The 24,988-nt window shown below is 40.6% G+C and overlaps 1 protein-coding gene and 1 long non-coding RNA gene across 3 annotated transcripts; one reads left to right on the plus strand and one right to left on the minus strand.

Moving 5' to 3' along the window:
* LOC134728564 (uncharacterized) lies at nucleotides 1-8,663 on the minus strand. The gene is made up of 2 exons (XR_010109090.1): nucleotides 8,431-8,663; nucleotides 1-3,984 (listed from the first exon to the last, which is right to left on the minus strand). It is a non-coding gene; the product is annotated as an uncharacterized LOC134728564 (long non-coding RNA).
* ZBTB26 (zinc finger and BTB domain containing 26) lies at nucleotides 8,605-24,741 on the plus strand. 2 transcript variants are annotated; one of them, XM_003833137.5, is made up of 2 exons: nucleotides 8,605-8,871; nucleotides 20,361-24,741. In XM_003833137.5, the coding sequence occupies exon 2, from the start codon at nucleotides 20,371-20,373 to the stop codon at nucleotides 21,694-21,696; it is 1,326 nt and encodes a 441-aa protein (XP_003833185.1). In that variant the 5' UTR covers nucleotides 8,605-8,871; nucleotides 20,361-20,370; the 3' UTR covers nucleotides 21,697-24,741. The 2 variants fall into 2 exon arrangements, with proteins under 2 accessions (XP_003833185.1, XP_008956897.1); XM_008958649.4 differs by having other exon boundaries at nucleotides 8,763-8,867.
* Nucleotides 24,742-24,988: the final 247 nt, after the last annotated feature.

Genomic DNA, 24,988 nt, shown 5'->3' on the forward strand with positions numbered 1-24,988 from the left:
TTGTGACTCAAAGATGAGATTTTTATTTAAAAATCATTCAAAGGTGAAACACAGCAACAGCAATATAATGAAGTTTAAAGTCCCTGTCCTCAATGAATGTACAATGCAGTTGGGAACAAAAACAATGATTATTAAAGTGCTAGTTAAGTCTTATTTTTAAAGAGACCCTATCTTGTCCAGGATGCAGTGCTGTGGCTATTCACAGACGATCATATCACACTCCACCCTCGAACTCCGGGGCTCAAGCTATCCTACCACCTCAGCCTCCTGAGTAGCTGGGACTGTACATAGGCATGCACCACTGCACCTGGCTCATAAGACTTGATAATTTATAAAATAATTCTACAGCCTCTTCCTTACTCTTCCCCTTTCTTTATTCCAACTGGCATATGCTCTTTTCCTGGTGAGTGAGTCGTCTACAGTGTTTTCTGGTGGATAATGCATCCCGATCAACCAGAGAAAAAACAGTGAGAAAAATCTGTGTTCTGTTGCAATCCCTCTGTGATTTGTCTAATACAATAGATGTGGCTGTACCCCTGCAGAAAAATAGTTTCGCTTCCTTTCTCCTTATACAGTTACAAAATATCCATTTCAAGATAGTCAAAGAATAAAGTATTAGGGAGAAAGTAAAATCCCCTGAACTCCCAACAAAACCACTTTTAACGTTTTGGTGCCCATACTTCCATGTATTTCTTGATTCATGGACACCCCAAATATTTATGTAAATCTTAACATACATTTTTAAATAAAATTGTACTACACAATCAGTACAACATGCTTTGGAGAATAGACACAAGCTAAAACAACAACAAAAAAAGAAAACATTGCATTAAAAAAAATTTTTTTTAATAAAAAAGGCCAGGTGTGGTGGCTCATGCCTGTAATTTTAACACTTTGGGAGGCTGAGGTGGGAGGATGGCTTGAGCCTAGGAGTTCGAGACCAGCCTGGGCAACATAGTGAGACTGTGTCTCTATGTTTTAATGAAAAACAAAAAAAAACCATGGCATTCCCAGGGCCAATGTTAATACTTTAGAGTATATCCTTCTGTGTGTGTGTATTTTTTTTTTCAAAATGAGATCACTTTAGTCATCTCCTTTTTCAATTAAAAATATCTACCTTATTTCAGTACATTTTCTTCTCACCTAATTCCTAGATCACATTCACATTTTCTATCAACCTAAAGTTATTTTTACAGTTGGCTTTCTTAACTCAGTAATGTTACAGGAAAATTTCCTCTCACATAATACCTAACTACAATCAAATATTCTGTTGACCAAATTATATTTTTCTACAACCAGTATACCCAAATTATCCAATTCAGGACCATACATTCCATCTGGTTACATCCCTTGACTTTTTAATTATGGCACTTAAAAAAAATTAAAAGATTCTTGTTCACTGTAGAAATCAGGCCACTTGAAGTGCAAAATGTTTTTATCTGAGTGGTTGCTTCCTCATGAAGTCATTGAGCTTGTTCCTGCAAGCCTTGTATTTCTTGAACAAGAAAGTTATATTTGAAGACTCAGTGGATTCAAGTCAAACATATCAGACTAGTATACCTCACAAGTGACAGGTTATACTTCATGTTTCATTATATTACATACAACGTTATGAACCTAACATGTTAGATATTATGTTAGATACATAACATTGTATCTACAATAGATACAACATTTATTGTATCTTACAGAGTTATGCTAATAGTGACCACTGGATTAGTGATGACATACATGTTGTTTTTATCATCTAATCCATTTTAAAAATAGACTATAGTCTGTTTCAATGCCTACCAATGCTATATATTGATATCCCATTCACAGAAAATGAATTTTGGTTTCCAAATATGCTCAACTTTTTTTCAGTAAGTGACTTTGTACCCAAGAAAATGTGGTTACAGTATATGAATGGAATGTGGGGCTGGTGTGAAATAAAGCAATGTAGTAGGCTGGAGCCAAAATAGGAAGGTCCTTGAATGCTAAAATAAGGAAACTGAAGTTCACTCTATAGACACACGGGTGCCCTTGGATATTTTAAAGGACAGTGACAATATTAGATTTGGGGTTTTTTTAAAGATCACTCTAGTAAAACTAGAGCAGGGAAAAGGGGAGGTTGATAGAGTAGTTTGGAGGCTGCCTAAGATGAGGAAGGCTTGAGCTAAGGAAGCAGGAGGAAAAACGAAGGAACAGGGTTCCGCGGGTATTTTACAAAGAAATATATTCAAATTTGCTGGTTCTTTCTTCTGCTCATTCAAATCTGTTTTTGAACCCCTCTATGTAAATTTTTCATTTCAGTTACTGTATCTTTCAGGTCTAGAATTTCATTTCAGCTCCTTTTTTTCCTAAGAGTCTCGCTCTGTCACCCAGGCTGGAGTGCAGTGGTGCAATCTGGGTGCACTGCAACCTCCACCTCCTGGGTTCAAGTGATTCTCCTGCCTTACCCTCCTGAGTAGCTGGGAACACAGGCATGCCACCACGCCCAGCTAGTTCTTGTATTTTTAGTAGAGATGAGGTTTCACCATGTTGGCCAGGCTGGTCTCGAACTCCTGACCTCATGATCCACGAGCCTTGGCCTCCCAAAGTGCTGGGATTACCAGCATGAGCCATCACACCTGGCCTCAGCTCCTTTTTATAATTTCTCTTTAATGATAGTCTAATTTTATTCATACATTGTTTTCCTGACTTTGTTCATGTCTTCCTTTAGTCCTTTTTCTGTTTGTTTGTTTTTTTTTTGGAGATAGAGTCTCACTCTGTCACCCAGGCTGGAGAGCAGTGGCAGGAACTCAACTCACTGCAACCTCCGCCTCCCAGGTTCAAGCCATTCTCCTCCCTCAGCCTCCTGAAAAGCTGAGATTACAGGCGTACGCCACCATGCCCAGCTAATTTTTGTATTTAGTAGAGACAGGGTTTCACCATGTTGGCCAGGCTGGTCTCGAACTCCTGACCTCAGGTGATCTGCCCACCTTGGCTTCCCAAAGCGCTGGGATTACAGGCGTGAGCCACCCCATGCCCAGCCCTGTTAGTTCTTCGAACGACTTCAAAATAGTTGTTTTAAAGCCTTTGTCTATTAACTCAGACATCTATCTTGGCTTCTGTGGGAATAGTTTGAGTTGATTTATTTTGTTCTTCTGAATTGACCATACTTTCCTGTTTATTTGTATGTCTTGTGATTTTTTTAAAAATTTTATTTTTCAACTAGAGATGGGGTCTCACTATGTTGCCCAGTAACAACCAATTAAGTGGGACTACAACCACATGCCACCACATTTGGCTTCACTTTAAATCCTTATGATTTGTTGTTGTTGAAAATTGAACATTTGAATCTCATAATGTGGTGAATCTGAAAATAAGATTCTCCTGCCCCCATGTTTGCTGGGCTTTTGTAATTGTCTCTGTGCTGGGGATCAGGATCAGCCTCGGGTGAAAGCTTAAGGTTTTCTCAGGTCTTTTCTTAGCCTGTGTCTTTCCCTGGTTATATGCAGTAGCTTTCTACTTTCCCCTGCCTAAGTGATTGCTTTTGAATATCCTAATCCTTCAATATCTGACTCATAAATGGGGTAAAAGGGAAGCTAACAAACAAAACAGGTGCTATTCTTTTAAAACCCTTGGAAAGAGGTTCAGCTGGTGGGGGGTCAAAACAGTGGCAACCTGCCTCTGCACCTGCACTTCAGTCATCAACAACCAGAGTGTCGACAGCCAGTATTTGGAGGACAAAGTTCGTATCGCCCACCCAGCCTCCAGCAAGCCGCACCAGGAATGTGGATACAGCTGCGTGCTACAGGGTTAAGTAACACTGCATGAGTAGCTGCTATCACACTAAAGCTGACAGAGACTGAAATTAACCTCTATTTACCAGCCCAGCTTTCCCTTGGAAGATGTAAGCATTCGAATAGACTCCAGAGTTCCAACATAGTTACTTCAGAGAGTTGCTGCTGGTAGAACTGTTGTCTAGGTGGAGAGGTGGATTCCTTTTGACTCCTACTCCATCTGAAGAATAGGAAGAAAAAAGAATGAAGAAAAGTGAACAGTAAATAAAGCCTAAGGGACCCTGTGGGATACCATCAGTAGGACAAACATAATGAATTGTGGGAGTTCCAAAGGAGAAGAAAGGGCAGAAATAATATTGCAAGAAATCATGGTCAAAACACTCCAAACTTTATTAACAACATGATATACAAATCCAGGAAGCTTATCAGACTCCTGATAGGAAATACTAAGAAACCACCAAATATATTATAATTAAGCTGTGAAAAGCCAAAAAAAAAAGAGAATCCTGAAAGCAGCCAGAGATGAGCAACTTGTCCCATACAAAGGATTGCAATAAGATTATCACCCAATAAAGAATCCTCAGAGGCTCGAAAGAAAGAAAAAAAAAACTGTCATGGAAAAATCTATATCTGGCAAAATTGTTCTTCAAAAATGAGGGTGAAGTTAAGACATTCCCTGATAAAGACAAGCCAAGGGAGTTCGTTACCACCAGCATTCCTGCCCTTCAAGAAATGCTAAAGAGAAACCGACATTTTGAAGTGCAAGTACACTCAATAGTAACTCAAAGCCATACAGAGAAACAAAGATCTCTAGTAAGTCAAATACACTGGCAACTATAAAAGCAAGTATTGTAATTATGATTTGTAACTCCACTTTTTATTTTCTCTGATTTAAAAGTGAAATGCATAAAAAATATTTATGTTGGCTGGGCGTGGTGGCTCATGTCTGTAATCCCAGCATTTTGGGAGGCCGAGGTGGGTGGATCACCTGAGGTCAGGAGTTTGAGACCAGCCTGACCAATATTGGTGAAACTCCATCTCTACTAAGAATAGAAACAAATTGGCTGGGCGTGGTGGTGGGTGCCTATAATCCCAGCTACTCGGGAGGCTGAGGCAGGAGACTCAATTGAACCCGGGAGGCAGAGTTTGCAGTGAGCTGAGATTGCACCATTGCACTCCAGCCTGGGTGACAGAGCGAGACTGTCTCAAAAAAAAAAAATTATGTTATTGGATATACAATGTATAAAATGTTATCTGTGACATCAGTAACAGAAAGGAAAGGGCAGAGCTTTACATGAGCAGAGTTTTTGTATGCTATTGAAGTTAATTGGTATCAATTCAAATTAGATTGTTATAACTTTTGGATGTTGAGTGTAATACCTATGGTAACCACCAATAAAATATCTATAGAATATACACAAAAGGAAATGAGAGGGGAATCAAACGTTTCATGATAAAAAAATCAACTAACACTAACACAAAAAAGCAGTAATGGCAGAAATGAAGATTTAAAAAGCATATAAAACACAAATAGAGAAGTGACAGATATAAATCCCACCTTATCAATAATTACTTTAAATCTAAATGGTTTAAACTCTCCAATCTAAAGACAGAAAGGAGTCAAGGTTAAACTCTCCAATCTAAAGACAGAAAGGAGTCAAGTCCGGGCACAGTGGCTTATGCCTATAATCCCAGCACTTTGGAAGGTCAACGCAGGCGGATTGCTTGATGGGACCGCATGCCTGTGGTCCCAGCTACTCTGGAGGCTGAGAAAGAGAATCGCTTCAACCCATGAGACAGAGACTGCAGTGAGCCAAGACTGCGCCACTGCACTCCAGCCTGGGCAACAGAGTGAGACTCTGTCTCAAAAAAATAAAATAAAATAAAATAAAAGAAAGGCGTCAAGTGTGGTGTTGCACACCTGTAGTCCCAGCTACTTTGAGAGGCTGAGGCGAGAAGACCACTTGAGCTCAGGAGTTCCAGCTTCAGTGAGCTGTGATCATGCCACTACAATCCAGCCTGGGCAACAGAGTGAGACCCTGTCTCTAAAAATATATTTAATTTTTAAAAAGAAAGGGAAAATTAATTTTAAACACACACAATCCACATGCTCCAACTAAATGCTGTCTACAAGAGAATCACTTGACATCCAAAGACACAAATAGCTTGAAAATAAAAGGTTAGAGGCCGGGTGTGGTGGCTCACGCCTGTAATCCCAGCACTTTGGGAGGCTGAGGTGGGCGGATCATGAGGTCAGGAGATCGAGACCATCCTAGCTAACATGGTGAAACCCTGTCTCTACTAAAAATACAAAAAAATTAGCCGGGTGTGGTGGCACGCACCTGTAGTCCCAGCTACTCGGGAGGCTGAGGCAGGAGAATGGCGTGAACCCGGGAGGCGGAGCTTGCAGTGAGCCGAGACCACGCCACTGCACTCCAGCCTGGGTGACAGAGCGAGACTCTGTCTCAAAAAAGAAAAGAAAAGAAAAGGTTAGAAAAAGGGCCAGGTACAGTGGCTTACAACCACAGTACTTTGGGAGACCAAAGATAGCTTGAGGCCAGGAGTTCGAGAGCAGCCTGAGGAACATAGCAAGGCACGGTCTCTACAAAAAAAATTTTTTTCAATAATTCAAGGAAAAAGGGCTGGACATAGTGGCTCACGCCTGTAGTCCCAGCACTTTGGGAGGCCGAGGTGGGAGGTCAGGAGTTTGAGACCAGCCTGGCCAACATGGTGAAACCCCATCTCTACTAAAAATACAAAAATTAACTGGGCATGGTGGCGTGCACCTGTAATCCCAGCTACTCGGGAGGCTGAGGCAGGAGAATGGCTTGAACCCAGGAGGTGGAGGTTGCAGTGAGCCGAGATTGCCACTGCACTTCAGCCTGGGCGACAGAGCAAGACTCTGTCACAGAAAATAATAATAATTTACAAAAAGTAGCTGGGCATGGTGGCAGGCGCCCATAATCCCAGCTACTCCAGAGCTGAGGCAGGAGAATCACTTGAACCCGGGAGGCGAAGGTGGCAGTGAGCTGAGATGGCACCACTGCACTCCAGCCTGGGTGACACAGTGAGACTCCCTCTCAAATAATAATAATAATAATAATTTAATGAAAAAAGATATAACATGCAAATAGTTACTGAAAAAGAGCTGATGTAGTTATACTACCATTAGACAAAATAGATTTTAAAATTTGAAAAGGTTATAAGAGACAAAGACATTATATATTAATAAAAGGCTCATTACAACAAGATTATATAAAAATTATAGGCATTTACCTCGCTAGGAACAGACTCTCAAAATACATGAAGCAAAAATGGACAGAATTAAAAGGAGAAATAAACAGTTCTACAATAATAGTGGGAGACTACAATACTTCCTTTTCAATAACGGGGAGAAGAATCAGATAGAAGATAAGTGAGGAAATAGAGGAACTAAGCATCATAATAAACCAGCTATACTTAAAAGACATATACAGAACATTCCACCCAGCAAGAGCAGAATACACATTCTTCTCTAAAGCACATGAGGTATTCACCAGACTGTATGCCACAATTCAAGTTTCATAATATTTTACAAGATAGATATCATACAAAGTATCTTCTCGGACCACACAGATGAAGTTATAAATTAATAACAGAAAGAAAACTGGAAAAGTCACAAATATCTGAAAGTTAAACAACACTCTTAACAACTGGGTCAAAGAAGAAATCAAGGCCAGGCACGGTGGCTCACACCTGTAATCCCAGCACTTTGGGAGGCCAAGGCGGGTGGATCACCTGAGGTCGGGAGTTCGACACCAGCCTGACCAACACGGAGAAACCACGTCTCCATATCTCTAAATATCAAATTAGCCCGGTGTGGTGGCGCATGCCTGTAATCCCAGCTACTTTAGAGACGGAGGCAGGAGAATCGCTTGAACCCAGGAGGCGGAGGTTGCGGTGAGCCGAGATCACACCATTGCACTCCAGCCTGGGCAACAAGAGCGAAACTCCATCTCAAAAAAAAAAAAAAAAAGAAGAAGAAATCAAAAGGGAAATTAGAAAATACTTAGAAATGAATGAAAATAACACAACATACAAAAACTTATGAGCTGTAGTGAAAACAGTGATCAAAGTGAAATTTATAGTTGTAAATAACTACATTAAAAAGAGGGAAAGGCTGGGAGCAGTGGCTCACACATGTAATCCCAGCACTTTGGGAGGCTGAGGAGGGTGGATCACTTTAACTCCAGAGTTCAAGACCATCAAGTTTTACACTTATAAATGATTAAAGTAATAAACATTACGCATGTTTTACCTCAATAAAAAGCCCCTCACCACCACCAAAAACGAAAAGAATGGTCAAAAACCAGTAAACTGGATTGGCAAGGAAAAGAACTCTAGAAGGATCCTCAAGTTTTCCGATCTGGATAGGAGATGAGATGAACTTGAGATAATTAAAAGGTACTTTCACATCAGGACAGTTGAAGATCTCGTCCATGTAGCTGCCTGGGTTGTGAATGGTCAGCATGAAGTAGGTAACGGAAGCCATGGGAGTGCAAGAGTTTGCCCTAGGAATAACTCCAAGGCAAGAACCCTGAAAAACACATCCAAAAGTGAGGGGAGAGCTTTCTGCTCTTCGGGCTCCCGCGCGACGAGTCTACACCCCTAGGCTAAAAAGACTTACCAAAGTTTAAGTGCAGAGGAGCCCTTCAGGCCCAAGGAGGCAGTGGACCGTCTAGGCCCAGCTACAGAAGAGCCGCTGAGACGGGGGTCTCGAGCAGCGGGTCCCTGCGAGGCGCACAGGGCCTGAGCCACAGACGCTTACGAGCTAAGGCACCTCGGGGTAGTAGGCAGTGAAGCTAGTGCCCAGAGTACGGTGCCCTCCGTCTGCGCCCCGCCCACAACGCAGAAATTCCCTCTCGGGGCCCCTGTTGTCCTCCGAGCCTTCCGATTGGCGGAGAGGACCATGGGACCTGGAAGTTGTCTTTGTCCGGCCAGGGCTGCCCTTCCGGTTCCGTTGGGTCCCCCTTTGGCTCGGGTTCCCTGCCCCTCCCCCTTCCCGGAGCCCCGAGGGGCCGGAGCTCCTGGCGGTGCCGGATCCTGACGGCGGCCTTCCCCCGGGTCTGTAAGTGCGGAGACGGCCGGAGCGGCGGGCTGGGGTGCGGGGTGTCTCAAAATGGAACCCCCCTGGGGCCCTGGATCAGCCGGGACCTGCACTGGGATGGGAGCCGAGAGGCTGGCCTAGGCCCCTGGGGACTTGAGGAGCCCTTGGCCCGGCCCACGCTGCGCCCCGCCCCTTTCCCTTCCCTGTGACTGGAGTGGGGAGCCTGAGGATGCCCCTGGGACCGCCTCATAGGACCCCAGCTGAGGGCCCAGCAGTTGGCTTGGGGGCCTGACTCTGGCATCTTATAAGAAGTGCCAGAGGTGAGGGCCTAAGAAAACGAGCCTCGGGAGCCAGCCCAAGACCAGGCATTCAGTGCCAGTCTTTGAGAACCACTGTGAGTGCTAGGTTACCCTTTTGCTGGGGTTTTCCCCTATTTGGCCACTGGTCGCAGCACCTTTTATATTACTGGCGCTATACCAGACACTGGAGATTCGCAAGATATTGTTCCAGTTTTCAGGATTCAGTTTGGGAGCCAGATCTGAACAAATAAGTACTCCTATGTGTATATATATGTATGTATGTATCAGTCACATATGTGTTAATTGCTCAAGGGGCCGTTGCTGAGAAGGCTTTAGAAAGAAAGTGATGTCTGAATTGTACTTGGAGAGAGTAAAGTGTTGAAGAGTTTTTCAGGGAAGACAGTTGCAATGCTGTGGAGAAATGACTGAGCATAACTTGTGTGGGAAGAGGAGGAAATGGGGGGACTCCTATGCACAGAATGGATATGAGACTGGGAAAGTCGACTGAGGTCCAGATGGTGAATGGTGTAATCCTAAAGGAGATGGGTAGTTTTTTGAAGAGTTCGGAACAGAAGATTGATATGGTCAGATTTGCCCTGCAGGAAATCATTTTGTTCTGTAGAAAGCCCATAGAGAAGGGACTTTCTATTAACTGCATTTAGACATTTAGCTAAAAGTTAGGAACGCTTATCGGAGATTCTTTTGAAGGGGTAATGGGATCAGCCTAGTGAGAGGCAAAGAATTCCTGAAATACAGTTATAATGGTGTCATTGGTAAGGAGACAAATATACTGGAGATGATTATGTCAAGACTCCATAATTAACTGAATGCTGAAGAAGTGAGAGGGACCAAATCTAATTCTTAGGTTTTAGACCTCTGAGCTGAAGGATGGTAATGTCATTATCAGAAATAAAGCCATAAGCTTAGTGTAGATTATGAATTCATTTTTTGGACATGTTGAATTAAAGGTCTAATGAGACAGACACATAGAGCTGTCCAGCATGGAGTTGGAAATGCAAATCTTTAGCTCAGCCTAAATATTGTAGCTAGAGGTAAAAGTTTGAGTTATCAGCATAGAAGCGGAAACCATGGTAATAGCTGGCATCAGGAAGAGAATTTTGAAAAATAAGGAAATTTGGGGGGGAGGGTAATGCTTGCATTTATGAAGCAGAAAGAGGAATTGGAGCTAGTAGTAGTCAGCAGTAGGCAATAAAGTGTAGGAGTGCAGGGTTACAGCAAGCAAGAAGACCCAGAAATCAAGAGAAGGGAATTTCGAGGAGAGACCACTGGATCAATTCATGCAGAGCATCTGGAGACTTGGGGGAGGGGAGAGTATTGCATTTCTTTATGAAGAGGTCATTAGTGACCTTTTAAAAAGCAATTTAGTACAGTGATGAGGTGATACTCTATGAAATATTAGGTACCTCAGCTGGTTTGGTGTTAAATGGGAATAAGGATAGGACACATTTAAAGCATTTCACAAAGAAAATTGACAGGCTTTATTTGTATACCTAACACATGCTTATAGGGTACATACCAGACACTGTTCTAAGCTCTTTAAAAAATTAAATCATTTGTTTTCCATAACAACCCTATGAAATAAATTACTATTGATAGATGGGAATATTGAAGCAGAGTGGTTCGAGTTTACACAGAAAGTAGTTGAGCAGGGTTTTGATCCCAGGAAATATGGCTCCAGAGTCCATGGTTTTACCCACTGCTCTATGCAGTGACTGAATATAGGAGCCAAAGGAGTGGGAAACATTTAAGCAAAGAGAGGCTCGTTGATAAGAATGGAGAGGCTTGGAAAGAGACCCAGGTTGAGAGGAAGGTAAGTAAAGGATTTATGTTTGATATGTTTTTTATTTCTTTCTTCCTAAGTCCGTTTCCACTCTCTGCCAATTTAGGTTAATTTCTTCCACTTTCATGCTTTCATTTATCACTTACCATCTGTAATCAGATCTTTTCTTCATATCCATCCAGCTCATGGATCCTCACCTTGATGTCATGCAGGCTCCTCTGGCTCAAGACCAGACTCATGATCATGCCCTCCAATATTCCCTGCTTTACTGAATGACACTCATCAAAGATATCCAGTTGCAGAAACCAAATATCTTGGAGTATTCTTGACCCTTTCCCCACATTGGTCACCAAGCCCATCAGTTCTTTGTTGGAAATGTCTCTCAAATCTGTTTCCCCTCTCCATCCATATTATTGTTGTCTCTCTTCAGGCCCATGCCATTCTGTCTTGATCTGTTTAGAGTAATCACATACTAAAATGCTTCCTTGTCTCTATGTTTACTTTTCTCCAAGCCATTCTCCATAAGAAATTTTTTTGGCTTATTGAAGTTTAGACAGTGCATGAGTGCAGGCATCGTGCATTTCAAGTGATAGGGAAATAGCCTAGAACAGGTATTTTTGAGTACCTTGAATTGAGATTTAGTTTGGTTAAGTTTGGCCATGGGGATTGGGATTTAGGGATTGTTAACATAGGGAGGTAATAAAACATTGAGAAACAGAAGACAGGCTTTTTGAAAAAAATAGCAAAAAATTGGAGACTTAGCTTTGAAAGAGATACTTACCCTTATACAATTTAGTGAAGCCTCAAAGAACAGACCAGCAAAACAATGTTGGAAAACAGTTCAATAGTTAAGTAATTTGCCCACTTCCACATAACAGTTCAAAAAAAAGAACTAGGCTGGGCGTGGTGTCTCACGCCTGTAATCCCAGCACTTTGGGAGGTGGGAGGCTGAGGCATGAGAATCACTTGAACCTGGGAGGCTGAGGTTGCGGTGAGCCGAGATCACACCACTGCACTCCAGCCTGGGCAACAGAGCGAGACTTGGTCTCAAAAAATGAAAAAAAATCAAAAGAAGAATTAAATCTATATTCATCAACATAAATTGCTTTCAAAAACAATGAGTGAAAAGAGTAAGTTGCAAAACAATATGTATAGTTTATGTATAAGAAACTTAATTACGTTATACTTTTGTGGCTAGACATATAGAAGTATTGTTTTTAAAATGCCAGGAGGGGCCGGGCACAGCGGTTCATGCCTATAATCCCAGCACATTGGGAGGCCGAGGCGGATGGATCACTTGAGGTCAGGAGTTCAAGAACAGCCTGGCCAACATGGTGAAACCCCATCTCTACTAAAAATGCAAAAATTATCTGGGCTTGGTGGTGCATGCCTGTAATCCTAGCTACTCAGGAGGCTGAGGCAGGAGAATTGCTTGAACTCGGAGGTGGAGGTTGCAGTGATCCAAGATTGCACCACTGCACTCGAGCCTGGGCAACAGAGCAAGACTCCGTTTCAAAAAATAATAAATATATATATAAATAAATAAACAAAATGCAAGGAGGGAGAGTCAGGAAGGAGCAAACTTAAACTGAATACTGAGTGGTAGACAGTTGAGAAGGGGAATTACATCTAAAATCTTCAAAAATTTTTCAAGAAGAATACATTCTGTATATATTACTTAAAAGTTGAAACAAAAGCTTGAAAACTTGGAGAGTATCGTGTCATGAAAGTTACCTAAAAGAAGAACAAGATTAAGGTTTATAGAGAGAAAGCCTGTAGTATAATACAGCCTCTTTAGAAAAAGAACATATCATGTCAATGAGGGACAAAGATTTCCAAGTAGTTTTGAGTGGTAAGTTGAAAGATAAGGGCACTTTTATGAGACAGGTGAGGAAGCAAACTGATACCTAGCTTAGGAATTTATTATACAGATAGAAAAATTTTACTTGCCAGTAGTTATTAGAAGCATTTGAGAAAAGAAACTATTTTCTCACTGCCTGTAGTATAGCAATTTACATTGTCCCACCTGGAATATTCAGTAATTAGTCATTTTTTACTATCCTCATTTGAACAAAGGGAAAATTTCAAATTAGTTATAATTGTGGAAGGATTGTATAAATATAAATGAAGAGGAAGTGAGAATATTCCCATTACATTGATGTTTGAGAAATATCATTCAAAAGTTGCTAATAGAAACTCAACAGTATTCAGATTTAATCTCAGTAACTGAGGCAATAGATAATAAAGACCTGAACTATGGCAATGTTGTAAGAATGGAGGAGTGAGGAGTTGGTGATCATTCTGAGAAAAGAATCAACAAAATATGATGACTGTGTCTCTGATCTACCTGATCAGTTCTTTACTTTCCTTTAGTTACAAGAAGCTTGACTATAACCTAGAATTATCTGAGTGATTTTTATGATTATTTTGAGTAATTACTGCTATACTTAGAAGTTACCTACAGTTGGGGATTGTGAAATCAAATATATTCATAATTTTTATTGTCTGCTTTATTTGCAAATGGCATTAAGTTTCAGTCCACAAAGATAAATACACAAAAGATGGAAAATAATATAAAGTAAAATAGATGAGAAAGGTATAATAAGGATAAAGGCATAATATGCAATCAGGAATATGACTAATACATATATGCTTGCCATTTAAGTCTTCTAATTTCATGCAAATTTGGCTTGAAGTTATAACTTGTTTTTAAACATAAACCTTTTTTTGAAGCATAACAAAAACAAAAATATACAAGTCATAAGTGTGCAACTCAATGAATTTTCTTGGCCTGTGTTTGTGATACTGAATGTAAGGAAGGAAATCTGAAGAGTTACACAATTATTATTATTATTTTTTTTTGAGACGGAGTCTCGCTCTGTCGCCCAGGCTGGAGTGCAGTGGCACGATCTCAGCTCACTGCAAGCTGCACCTCCCGGGTTCACACCATTCTCCTGCCTCAGCCTCCTGAGTAGCTAGGACTACAGGTGCCCGCCACCACTCCTGGCTAATTTTTTTTTTTTGTAGTTTTAGTAGACACGGGGTTTCACCGTAGTCTCGATCTCCTGACCTCATGATCTGCCCACCTCGGCCTCCCAAAGTGCTGGGATTACAGGTGTGAGCCACCGCACCTAGCCGAGTTACACAATTATTATCCTTGAGATAAAACTGTACCAGCCAGGTGCAGTGGCTCACACCTGTAATCCCAACACTTTGGGAGGCTGAGGCGGACAGATTACCTGAGGTCAGGAGTTCAAGACCAGCCTGGCCAACATGGTGAAACTCCATCTCTACTAAAAATCCAAAAATTAGGCCTGGCGCAGTGGCTCATGCCTGTAATCCCACCACTTTGGGAGGCCGAAGCAGGTGAATCACCCGGGTCAGGAGTTCGAGACCAGCCTGACCAACATGAAGAAACCCCGTCTCTACTAAAAATACAAAATTAGCCAGGCGTGGTGGCGCCTGCCTGTAATCCCAGCTACTGGGGAGGCTGAGGCAGGAGAATCACTTGAATCCGGGAGGTGGAGGTTGCAGCAAGCCCATTGCACTTCAGCCTGGGTGACAAGAGTGAAATTCTGTCTCCAAAAAAAAAAAAAATTAGCTGGGCATGGTGGCAGGCACCTGTAATCCCAGCTACTCAGGAGGCTGAGGCAGGAGAATCACTAGAACCCAGGAGGCAGAGGTTGCAGCAAGCCGAGATCATGCCATTGCACTCCAGCCTGGGCAACAAGAGTGAAACTCCATCTCAAAACAAGAAAAAAAAAATTGTACCTAGATTAGTTGTTTCATACCTGGATTTTGGCATCATGCAGTGTAAACCACCAGTTCCAGATCTAACACTTAACACTTTCAACCTCCGTTGGGGTTTACAAGTTATTTATGTTTTCTAAGCTTAGTTTCCTCATATACAAAATGTGGGATAATGGTAATACTTACCTGTAGAAATTTTCACAATTAAATGGGTCAATTTATTTATTTATTTATTTATTTTTTGTGATAGGATCTGGCTCTTTCACCCACACTGGAGTGCAGTGGCATGATCATGGCTCACTGCAACCTCTGCCTCGTGGGCTCAAGCCATCCTCCCATTCAGCCTCCCAAGAAGCTGGGACTACAGGCCCATGACACCACGCCCAGCTAATTTTTGTATTTTTTGTAGAGACGGGGTTTCACCGTGTTGGCTAGGCTGGTCTCAAAGTCCTGAGCTCAAGCAGTGTGCCCACTTCAGCCTCCCAAAGTGCTGGAATACAGGCATGAGCCACTGTGCTCGGCCTAAATGGGTCAATTTAGGTATAACATCTATACCTGAAATGTAGCAAGGAAGATTAGGTATCATTTCTCTTATTTTTAAATAAAATTAAGATGGTTCATAAGAAACTTTTTTTAACTATCAAAAAAAATTTTTTTAAAGTGTTTAAAACAGGTTCATGCCTGTAATCCTAGCACTTTGGGAGGCCTTGTGGGAAGACTGCTTGAACCCAGAAGTTTTAGGTTACAGCGAGATTTGATTGCGCCACTACACTCCAGCCTAGGCAACACAGCGAGACCCTGCCTCTACAAAAAATAAAAACATTAGCTAGGTGTGGTGGTGTGCACCTGTAGTCCTGGCTACTCAGGAGGCTGAGGCAGGACGATTGTTTGAGCCTTGGTGCCAAGGCAGCAGTGAGCTATGATTACGCCACTGCATTCTAGCCTGGGTGACAGATGACAGAGTGAGACCTTGTCTCAAAAAAAAAAAAAAAAAAGTTGAAATTTGGTTTTATATTGCCAAAACTATTTTGGTAACAAACCCTAGAAAGAAAGCTTTCCCTAGGCACTCAAAAGAAGATATCATAATGAAGAGCATCTGTACCATAGCCTAGTAATAATTTCATGGGGGAACATTAAGAACTCATTATTCTTCTGTTTTTTGTCAAATGAGCTGTATAAAGTATAACAAACCATTGGTCATTGCCCTCAAATAACTAACAGTCTATTGGAAAGAGAAACTAGTGAAAGGAAACAATTAAGGGATAAGATGTGTGGCCTGGAAATAAGAATTTATCAAAGAGAGACAATAGAGTGGGCTGACACATCCTAGGGAAAACATCCTTTAAGAAACCAATAAATTTTGCTCACATTCTTAGACTACAGCAGACAGATCAAAGCAAACACTTCCCTGAACTATCTGGTTGGCTGCTGTTGTTGATAATTTTCTTGAGAACTGATGGATAGGAAGCACAGTCATGCATCACTTAACAACTGCGATGTGTTCTGAGAAATGCGTCGTTAGGTGATTTCATCATTCTGTGAATATCACGGAGTATACTTAATGCAAACCTAGATGGTATAGCCTACTACACACCTGGGTTGTATGATACAGCCTGTTGCTCCTCGGTTATAAACCTGTACCACATGTTACTATACTGAATACTGTAGGCAATTGTAACACAATGGTGTTTGTGTATCTAAATATAGAAGAGGTACAGTAAAAATATGGTATTATATTCTATGGGACCATCATTGTATATGCAGTTCATTGTTGAACAAAACACTGTCATATGACACATGACTAAATGAAACTACACTCCAGCTCTTCATCTTTAGAGCAAGGAACAATTGTCTCTGAGGATAGTTGTCTAAAGCATTGTGAGTACTGTCATAATATAGGTAGAACCAATGAATGCTTATTTTAGGGTGTGAGGAGGGAAATACTGATCTGAGGGTTTCATAGGCACCTTCAAAACCAGCTAAATGCTAAAAAAGAATGCTACTTTTCTTTGGCCACTTGAAACAGTCATTTTTACAACTCTGGTTACAAATTGGAACATTCATCACTCCAAATCCAAAATGAGTATTTTAAGCTACTGCAGTTGCTAAAAGTGACCAATGATAATAGTTTTGCTGCTTTAAATTACTGACATTTTCCCTGTATATTTTCTACATTTTCCCTTCATGTTTGATACTCACTGTCTTTTCTCTGATGTTTCATTTGCTTGTCTACATCGCTCCTCTCTCAATGCAGTTTTTGTATTGTGATTATCGGTAAATTCAAAATGTCATACAAGGGGAAAGATTATGCTTTGTTTGTGTTTTTATTAATATACTTATTACTTCTTCTTATATTGGTGCCACACCAGTTCCCCCTGCTAAATTTCACCTCTCTTTCTTTTTTTTTTTTTCTTTTTTTTTGAGATGGAGTCTTGCTCTGTTGCCTAGGCTGGAGTGCAGAGGTGCAATCTCGGCTCACTGCAACCTCCACCTCCCGGGTTCAAACAATTATCCTGCCTCAGCCTCCCGAGTAGCTGAAACTATAGGCACCCGCCACCATGCCGGGTAATTTTTTGTATTTTTTGTAGAGATGGGGTTTCACTGTGTTAGCCAGGATGGTCTCGATCTCCTGACCTCGTGATCCACCAGCCTTGGCCTCCCAAAGTGCTCACAGGTGTGAGCCACTGTGCCTGGCCGGTCACCTTCTTTCAATGCCATTCTCATTCAAATGAACTCCTAAATGTAGAATCTTTACACATTCCTTTTATTCATTCTCTATATCCAGTCAGTTACCAAGTTCTTTGAAATATCTTTTGTTATTTTTCCTTTCGTCTTATTCCCATTTTTATTTCTTTCTAGGCCATCATGGCCTCAGACCTGCAATGCTTCTGCAGACACTAAGCTGGTCTTCCTAACAACAGTTCTTCCTTACCACTGTCAAACTAATCTGATAGGTTCAACTAATGCAAACTGAGCACTTGCTGTGTATTTAGTGCAGTATTAGGCGATGGGAATACACACTGATTTGAACAGAAGAGGGTTTGGCCAGTAATGGGACAAGCAATGTAGCTGCAATAAGTATAATATAATTCAAAGCAAAAGTAAAGAATATTTTGTCTTAGAAGATGCAAGTTCCCAGCATTAGATGGAGATGCTTCCCCCTAATACCATGAAACTTGGAGTTTGGATGGGAAGGAATAAGTATTTAATAAAGTGTGTTGAGTGTTACAGTAGAAGTATGCAATGGGCCCAGAAGAGACAATTCTACTCTATTAAGCGGTCAGGGAAGGGCCTCTCAGAGAAAATAAAGGAGTCACAATTGTTTAGAAAGTGGTGTTTTTGTTTGTTTTATTTTACTTTGTTTTTTTAGACAGAGCCTCATTCTGTCACCCAGGCCGGAGTGCAATGGCGCAATCTCGGCTCGCTGAAACCTTCACCTCCCAGGTTCAAGTGATTCTCCAGCCTTGGCCTCCTGAGTAGCTGGGACTACAGGCACGTGCCACCACACCTGGGTAATTTTTGTATTTTTCGTAGGGACAGGGTTTCACTATGTTGGCCAGGCTAGTCTCGAACTCCTGACCTCATGATCCACCCACCTCAGCCTCCCAAAGTGCTGGGATAACAGGCATGAGCCACCATGCCTGGCTTGTTTTTTGTTTTGGTTTTGGTTTTTGTGATGGAGTTTTGCTCTTGTTGCCCAGGCTGGAGTGCAGTGGTGCAATCTTGACTCACCACAACCTCTGCCTCCCGGGTTCAAGTGATTCTCCAGCCTTAGCCTCCTGAGTAGCTGGGACTACAAGTATGTGCCACTATGCCCAGCTAATTTTGTATTTTTAGTAGAGACGGGGTTTCTCCAAGTTGGTCAGGCTGGTCTTGAACTCCCGACCTCAGGTGATCCGCCTGCCTTGGCCTCCAGAAGTGCTGGGATTACAGGCGTGAGCCACCATGCCCAGCCTAGAAAGTTGTGTTTTAAACTAAGGAAACAAGTATCATTAGGTCTGGAGCCAAGAGAGAGCTGTTATGTATCAGGCATTAAGGAATAAGAATAAAACCTGGACTCTGCCATCAGGAGCTGATATCCATTGTTACAGAAGTTAAGATGATAAAGATTGGACTTTGGGGTCCAGATGTGGCCAGGAGAAGCTGGTTGTCTCATCTGACTCTGAACTAAGGGGTTGATTAATACATAAAATTCAGTGAATTTCTTGATGCACTGAGATTATAGAGCTATATCTCAAAGACAGACCTAACATACCTACCAATCTCATAGAAGACTGGTATATAAAGAGAATGTCAATTCATTATGTCATTAGTTTACAGTGACTAGTGGACTGGAATTATCGTGTTGGCATGGCAAATTTATCTTTTCCCTTGAGAGAGACAAATGGGAAGCCAGGTTATGAGAAAATCATTTATGAGAGTATGGAATCAGAACATGGAGACTTTCACCAAAGGAATTGCTATATAAAGGAATCAGTATGCAGACAGTTTGGGGAAAGATACCTTCTCCATTGTTGAATGGGTTTTTCCAGTGTTTACCTTAATTATGATTGGGTTTCATTAATCAGTTTATATTCAAGAGGTTGGTCTTCATCCAGGAGACAATGGGAAGTCACTGAAGGAGTTTAGGCAGGGGTGGGGTATAATCAGATCTCTGTTTTTGAAAGATGTGGTGGTATGAAAACTGTATTAGAGGGAACATAAGCAGGAAGCCAAGGCAACATTTATGAATCAGTTCTAGTAGTCCACATAATGACTAATGATTGATAAATAGGGATAAAGTTTAAAGAACAAAATCTAATAGGGATTGATTCGATCTATGTTACCGCTACTCAGATTCCCACCATATAGCTCATGTCGTTTTTCTACATCAAGTATTTTATTTTCTATATAAAGAAGTGTTCCTTAAAACGGAGTTTAGATTTTTCCAGAATGGACAGGACAAAGAACTTTGTCTTTGCCTAAACATTGTCCCGTTAGTTCTATGACTTTCATTTTGTTGCAGAAATACTTGTATGAATAAGTTCATATCAATTTAAACAGAAAAGGGCTTGGCCAGGAATTGGACAAGCAGTGTCAGTGCAGTTGTTTAAAATATAGAGCAAAGAAAAAGAGCAAAGGAACCCATGTTTGCTGTAGGTTCTCTCTTCTTCAGAGACCAGTTTTTACTGAATGATTCCAGAGAGGTGAAAATCTCCATATTAGAGTTCTGAAGTGGGGAGACAATTGCTTTTGCCTTAGAAGAAGCAGATTCACAGTTTTATATAAAATAAGATAATTATTTCATCTTTACTTGTGTGGGTTATGTTTTAGTTTGCTTTAGAAACCTGATAGAATTCTCATTCGAGAAGTTGAAAGATACTCTTGGACTATCCCAAGCACTATTCTTGTATAAGTATCTTTAAAAGTTGAACGAATGCCAAGCTATTTACACAAATACAAGTCTGCTCTTTAGGTGCAATTGGCACTTGATATTGGTAAGGTGTAATTTTTAACAGCCTTTGAAACCTGTTATAGTGGCTTCCCCTTTCAAGGAAGATTTCATTTGGATACATACAAAACAGATATGACAACACAGATTTGTTTTTGGAAGGTAGATCCAGCTTTCTTAATTGTCTGAGTTTCCTTAAATTCAACCTTTTTACATTTCTGTTCTTTAGGTCTGCCAAAATGTCTGAAAGATCAGATCTCCTTCACTTCAAGTTTGAAAATTATGGAGATTCAATGTTACAAAAAATGAACAAATTAAGAGAAGAGAATAAATTTTGTGATGTTACAGTTCTCATAGATGATATTGAGGTACAGGGACATAAAATTGTGTTTGCTGCAGGTTCCCCCTTCTTAAGAGACCAATTTTTACTGAATGATTCCAGAGAGGTGAAAATCTCCATATTACAGAGTTCCGAAGTGGGGAGACAATTGCTCTTATCCTGTTATAGTGGTGTGCTGGAATTCCCTGAGATGGAACTGGTAAATTACTTGACTGCTGCAAGTTTTCTTCAGATGAGCCACATTGTAGAACGGTGCACACAGGCCCTGTGGAAGTTTATAAAGCCAAAACAACCAATGGATAGTAAAGAGGGATGTGAACCACAGAGTGCTTCTCCCCAGTCAAAAGAACAGCAGGGAGATGCCAGAGGCTCCCCAAAGCAGGACTCACCTTGTATTCATCCATCTGAAGACAGTATGGATATGGAGGACAGTGATATTCAGATTGTTAAGGTAGAATCTATTGGGGATGTATCAGAGGTTAGAAGTAAAAAAGATCAGAACCAGTTTATTTCTTCTGAACCCACTGCTTTACATTCATCAGAGCCCCAGCACTCCCTGATAAATTCAACTGTGGAAAACAGAGTAAGTGAAATAGAACAAAACCATCTCCACAATTATGCCCTTTCTTATACAGGCAGTGATAACATCATCATGGCCTCAAAAGATGTCTTTGGCCCTAATATTCGAGGTGTAGACAAAGGCCTACAGTGGCATCACCAGTGCCCAAAGTGTACCAGGGTGTTTCGTCACCTGGAGAACTACGCCAACCATTTAAAAATGCACAAACTCTTTATGTGTCTACTCTGCGGCAAGACTTTCACTCAGAAAGGCAACCTTCATCGACACATGCGTGTGCATGCCGGAATTAAACCTTTCCAGTGTAAAATCTGTGGGAAAACCTTTTCTCAGAAGTGTTCCTTACAGGATCATCTTAACCTTCACAGTGGAGATAAGCCCCATAAATGTAACTATTGTGATATGGTTTTTGCACATAAACCAGTTTTGAGGAAACACCTTAAACAGCTGCATGGCAAAAACAGCTTTGATAATGCCAATGAGAGAAATGTACAAGACCTCACAGTGGATTTTGATTCTTTTGCATGTACAACAGTCACAGACTCTAAAGGGTGTCAGCCACAACCCGATGCAACACAGGTCCTGGATGCAGGTAAACTGGCCCAAGCTGTCCTGAACTTAAGAAATGATAGTACTTGTGTGAATTGAGTAGGGGCTTCATGCTCACAACTCGAACTGACTGACAATGTGGCAATAGTCTTAGTCTTTTTAGGAGTGATTTTGCTAGTTTGACTTCTCCAAAGCCTCTGTGTAGGTGGTAGGGAGTGAGTCAAAGCACTAATAGACCAGGCAACTTACCACTTGGAGTGGATTTGCCTTACTTTTGCCCTCTCCCATTTTCTGTTTTGAGTTATTTATCTTGGAAAGTCTGTTTTCCTTTCCCAAGGAATAATTCCTTTTGTCTACCTAACATTGACTTATGTCTTAGACTGACACTGTTTTAGGCTTTTCACTAGGCACATTCCGAAGGTACCAACAAGTTAATAACGTCACCTACTCTCCACTAATAGATGCTATGCTAAGAGAAGTGAATAATCTTTCTTTGGTAGAAAATAGGCTGAGATATAAGGTGATATTGCTATTGACTTGAAAATGTGATAGAACTTCTGGTTGCCTATTGATTATTCCTCCATGTCTGATAAATGAATCTGCTTCCTACCATTTGTACTTGTCTTGGAGCTGGCTGTAAAGAAGTATGCTGGTTTGTTATGTACTCTTTTCAACAGTATCATAGCCCAACTTCATCTCATTGAATTGTTCACATATACCAGAGTACTCTCTCTTGAGGAACACCTGCAGGCAGATAGTTAGGGATGACCATGAGGAGCATAATCAACAGGGATAGAAGTACACTTATACAACAGCACTTACATGGGAGGTTTCTCTGGTAGCATGTCCCATAAGAGGCCATATGCTTATAATTAATGTGTAACTTGTTGATGCTTTTGAGATCAGGACTGCTCCAGGCATGCTAAAAATGTGCTAAAGTATAGTGGGCTCTCTAAAAAGAGGCTATTTGGGAGTCTCTGAATTTTGTTTCAGAGTTTAGCCATCAGAAAGGTGAGTTTGGCCATCAGAGTTTTGTCCTGTGCACCATAAAAGTCTCTGAATTTTCATTTCCTCATGTACCTTAATTTCTAAAACGGATGATAAAAGTTAGGTTGGACACAGAAGGGGCAATCAAATTTCTGTATTCAGATACCTCTTAAAGGTACACTGTGCCACCTTGCTGCCTTTGATTGCAAATACAAAGTTAATTTTCAAAAAGGAAAAACAAAACAGCTCTTTTTCCTAAAACACATGTTGTACTTCAGACCTAAAATTCTAAGTCTTATTTGTTTCTCACCCATGAGTTAGATTTAGGTAATAGTATTAGTAGAGTCCTTAGAGAATCTTAAGAGGTCATTTACTCCACCTCTTTCATTTTAAATTGGGGTATCCAAAGCCTGAAGAGGTGTCCTGGCCAATATTGACCAAGGTATAACTAAATATGAGCTAGCATCTTCTTCCTTCTTCTCGCTATCCCTTGGCTTTAAAAGATTTAGTACATGAAGAATAATGCATTAGCAAAAAGCTCCTAGTTTGTGTTTCCCCTTTGTGTCTCCCTGTTGGCTTTCTGAGACAACCTGAATTTTGCCAACAAAATATCGCAGAGGGATTTATATTAATTATTTTTTAGTTAGATGAATATTATATTCTTCCCATCCAAGTGAGTGATTTGCTAGGTTTGTTTAGGGAGGGAAAAAGCAAGAATAATGTGAGAAGAATCTAAATGCGAAGTTGATTTTGTGTGGAAAACTGTTTATTAGTTTCCATCAGGATTTTCTGTTTTTATTTTTGAGCTATGAGAGTGCATGCAGATCTGAAAAATTAGGCTTGCATAGTCAGAGGGGATCTTTAATTGTTATATTTGATACGTTTACATGTATCATTGTTATCATATGTAAATTATCATGTGAGTTAGATGTGAAGTATGATTTTTGTCTTTTGTTCAAGTATTTAAAATGATAATACAGTTGAGTGGTAAGACTAATAGGTACCTTATGCCTAACATCACTCATTATATGGTCTAATGATGCTTCCTAGCATTGTGATTTTTACATGATCCAGCCAAAGAGTACCAATTCTATGCAATAGTGAGACTCTACCCTGTCAACCAAACAGCATTTTTTGGTATTTTCTGTCAACATCATTTCTTCACAGGGAAATTTCAAGTTGGAGTGCTTCGTTTGCTCACATTCATGTCTTGTTTTTGTTACTGGTTTGAAGACTAAAAGGCACGGGTTCAAATAAGATTGGTCTCTTTGGTTGGAGACTATTTCTGGGTTCATTCAGTTGTTCAAGAAACATTAGTTAAGCACCTACTGTTGCTAGACACTATGCGAGATACTGAGGATAATGAAGGTAAGATTGATATAGTCCCTGCCCTCATGGAGCTTATAGTCTCATGTGGTCTTAGTGAAACAAAGTCTCAATTTGCTTTTATACTAGAAATAATAAAGAAAGCTGCCTTGCTGTATTCGATCAGTTAAAATCAGCAACTTTGTGCTTTTGTATCAGTAAAACATTTAGTTCTCACCTTTTGAAAATGCAAACCACTGAAGTGATTTACAGTCTCCTCCATTTTTGGCTGGAGAGGTGTTCTGTTTCTGTGAGACATTTTTCTAATTTTTGTGGAACTTGACTTTCCTCCTTCTTTGCTTATACGTGTTTGTTAGATTATATTGCAAAGAAGTCAAGTTACTGATATCCAGTATTTTACAGAGGAAGATGACTTTCAAAACTAGTCATATTTCTGTAGAGGAGGAAGATTTTTAAAACCTTTATCATTCAGCATTTGTATTTTATGGATCCCCAGGAGAACTAAAAAGGAGATGACTCTCTATCATAGTTTGGTTTAAAAAAAATTACTCTGTCAGTTATTTATTTATTATTTAATACTAAAGATAAACTCCAAACTGAAGTGGCTCTGAGGTAAATCAGATATGATTTTAATTTGTTTAAGTTTATTAGCAGATCTATAAATGGAAGGTGACCAATGTCACTGCTTCTAAAATACTGTCCTAAACAACCCAGAAGATTTTATTTCAGCTCATGAATAGCTGTTCTAAATCTGTTGTATGTTAGACATACTATGAACTACCTCTTCACTTATTATGGGGAAGTTTCCTTAATAAAAGTGTGACGATTAAAGCTCTGGTGTCATTGGTTATTTTCTCACTCTCCCCTCCTTCTATTCTTTTTTAATTGCTTTACTTTGAATACAGGAAGGTCTTCTTTATGTATAGTCTTAAAAATACATATTAAGCATGCTGAGCTTGCCTTCAGAAAAAAATACGAATTAATCAGAAAGTTGTTACTAGATTCATTTACTTCCACGAGAACCTGTTGCTGGAGGAGCAGAGCAACTGCCTTTAAGAATTGGTTCAGAGGCGGCCGG

The sequence above is a fragment of the Pan paniscus genome, chromosome 11 (assembly GCF_029289425.2).
Source record: "Pan paniscus chromosome 11, NHGRI_mPanPan1-v2.0_pri, whole genome shotgun sequence".
Taxonomy (NCBI): domain Eukaryota; kingdom Metazoa; phylum Chordata; class Mammalia; order Primates; family Hominidae; genus Pan; species Pan paniscus.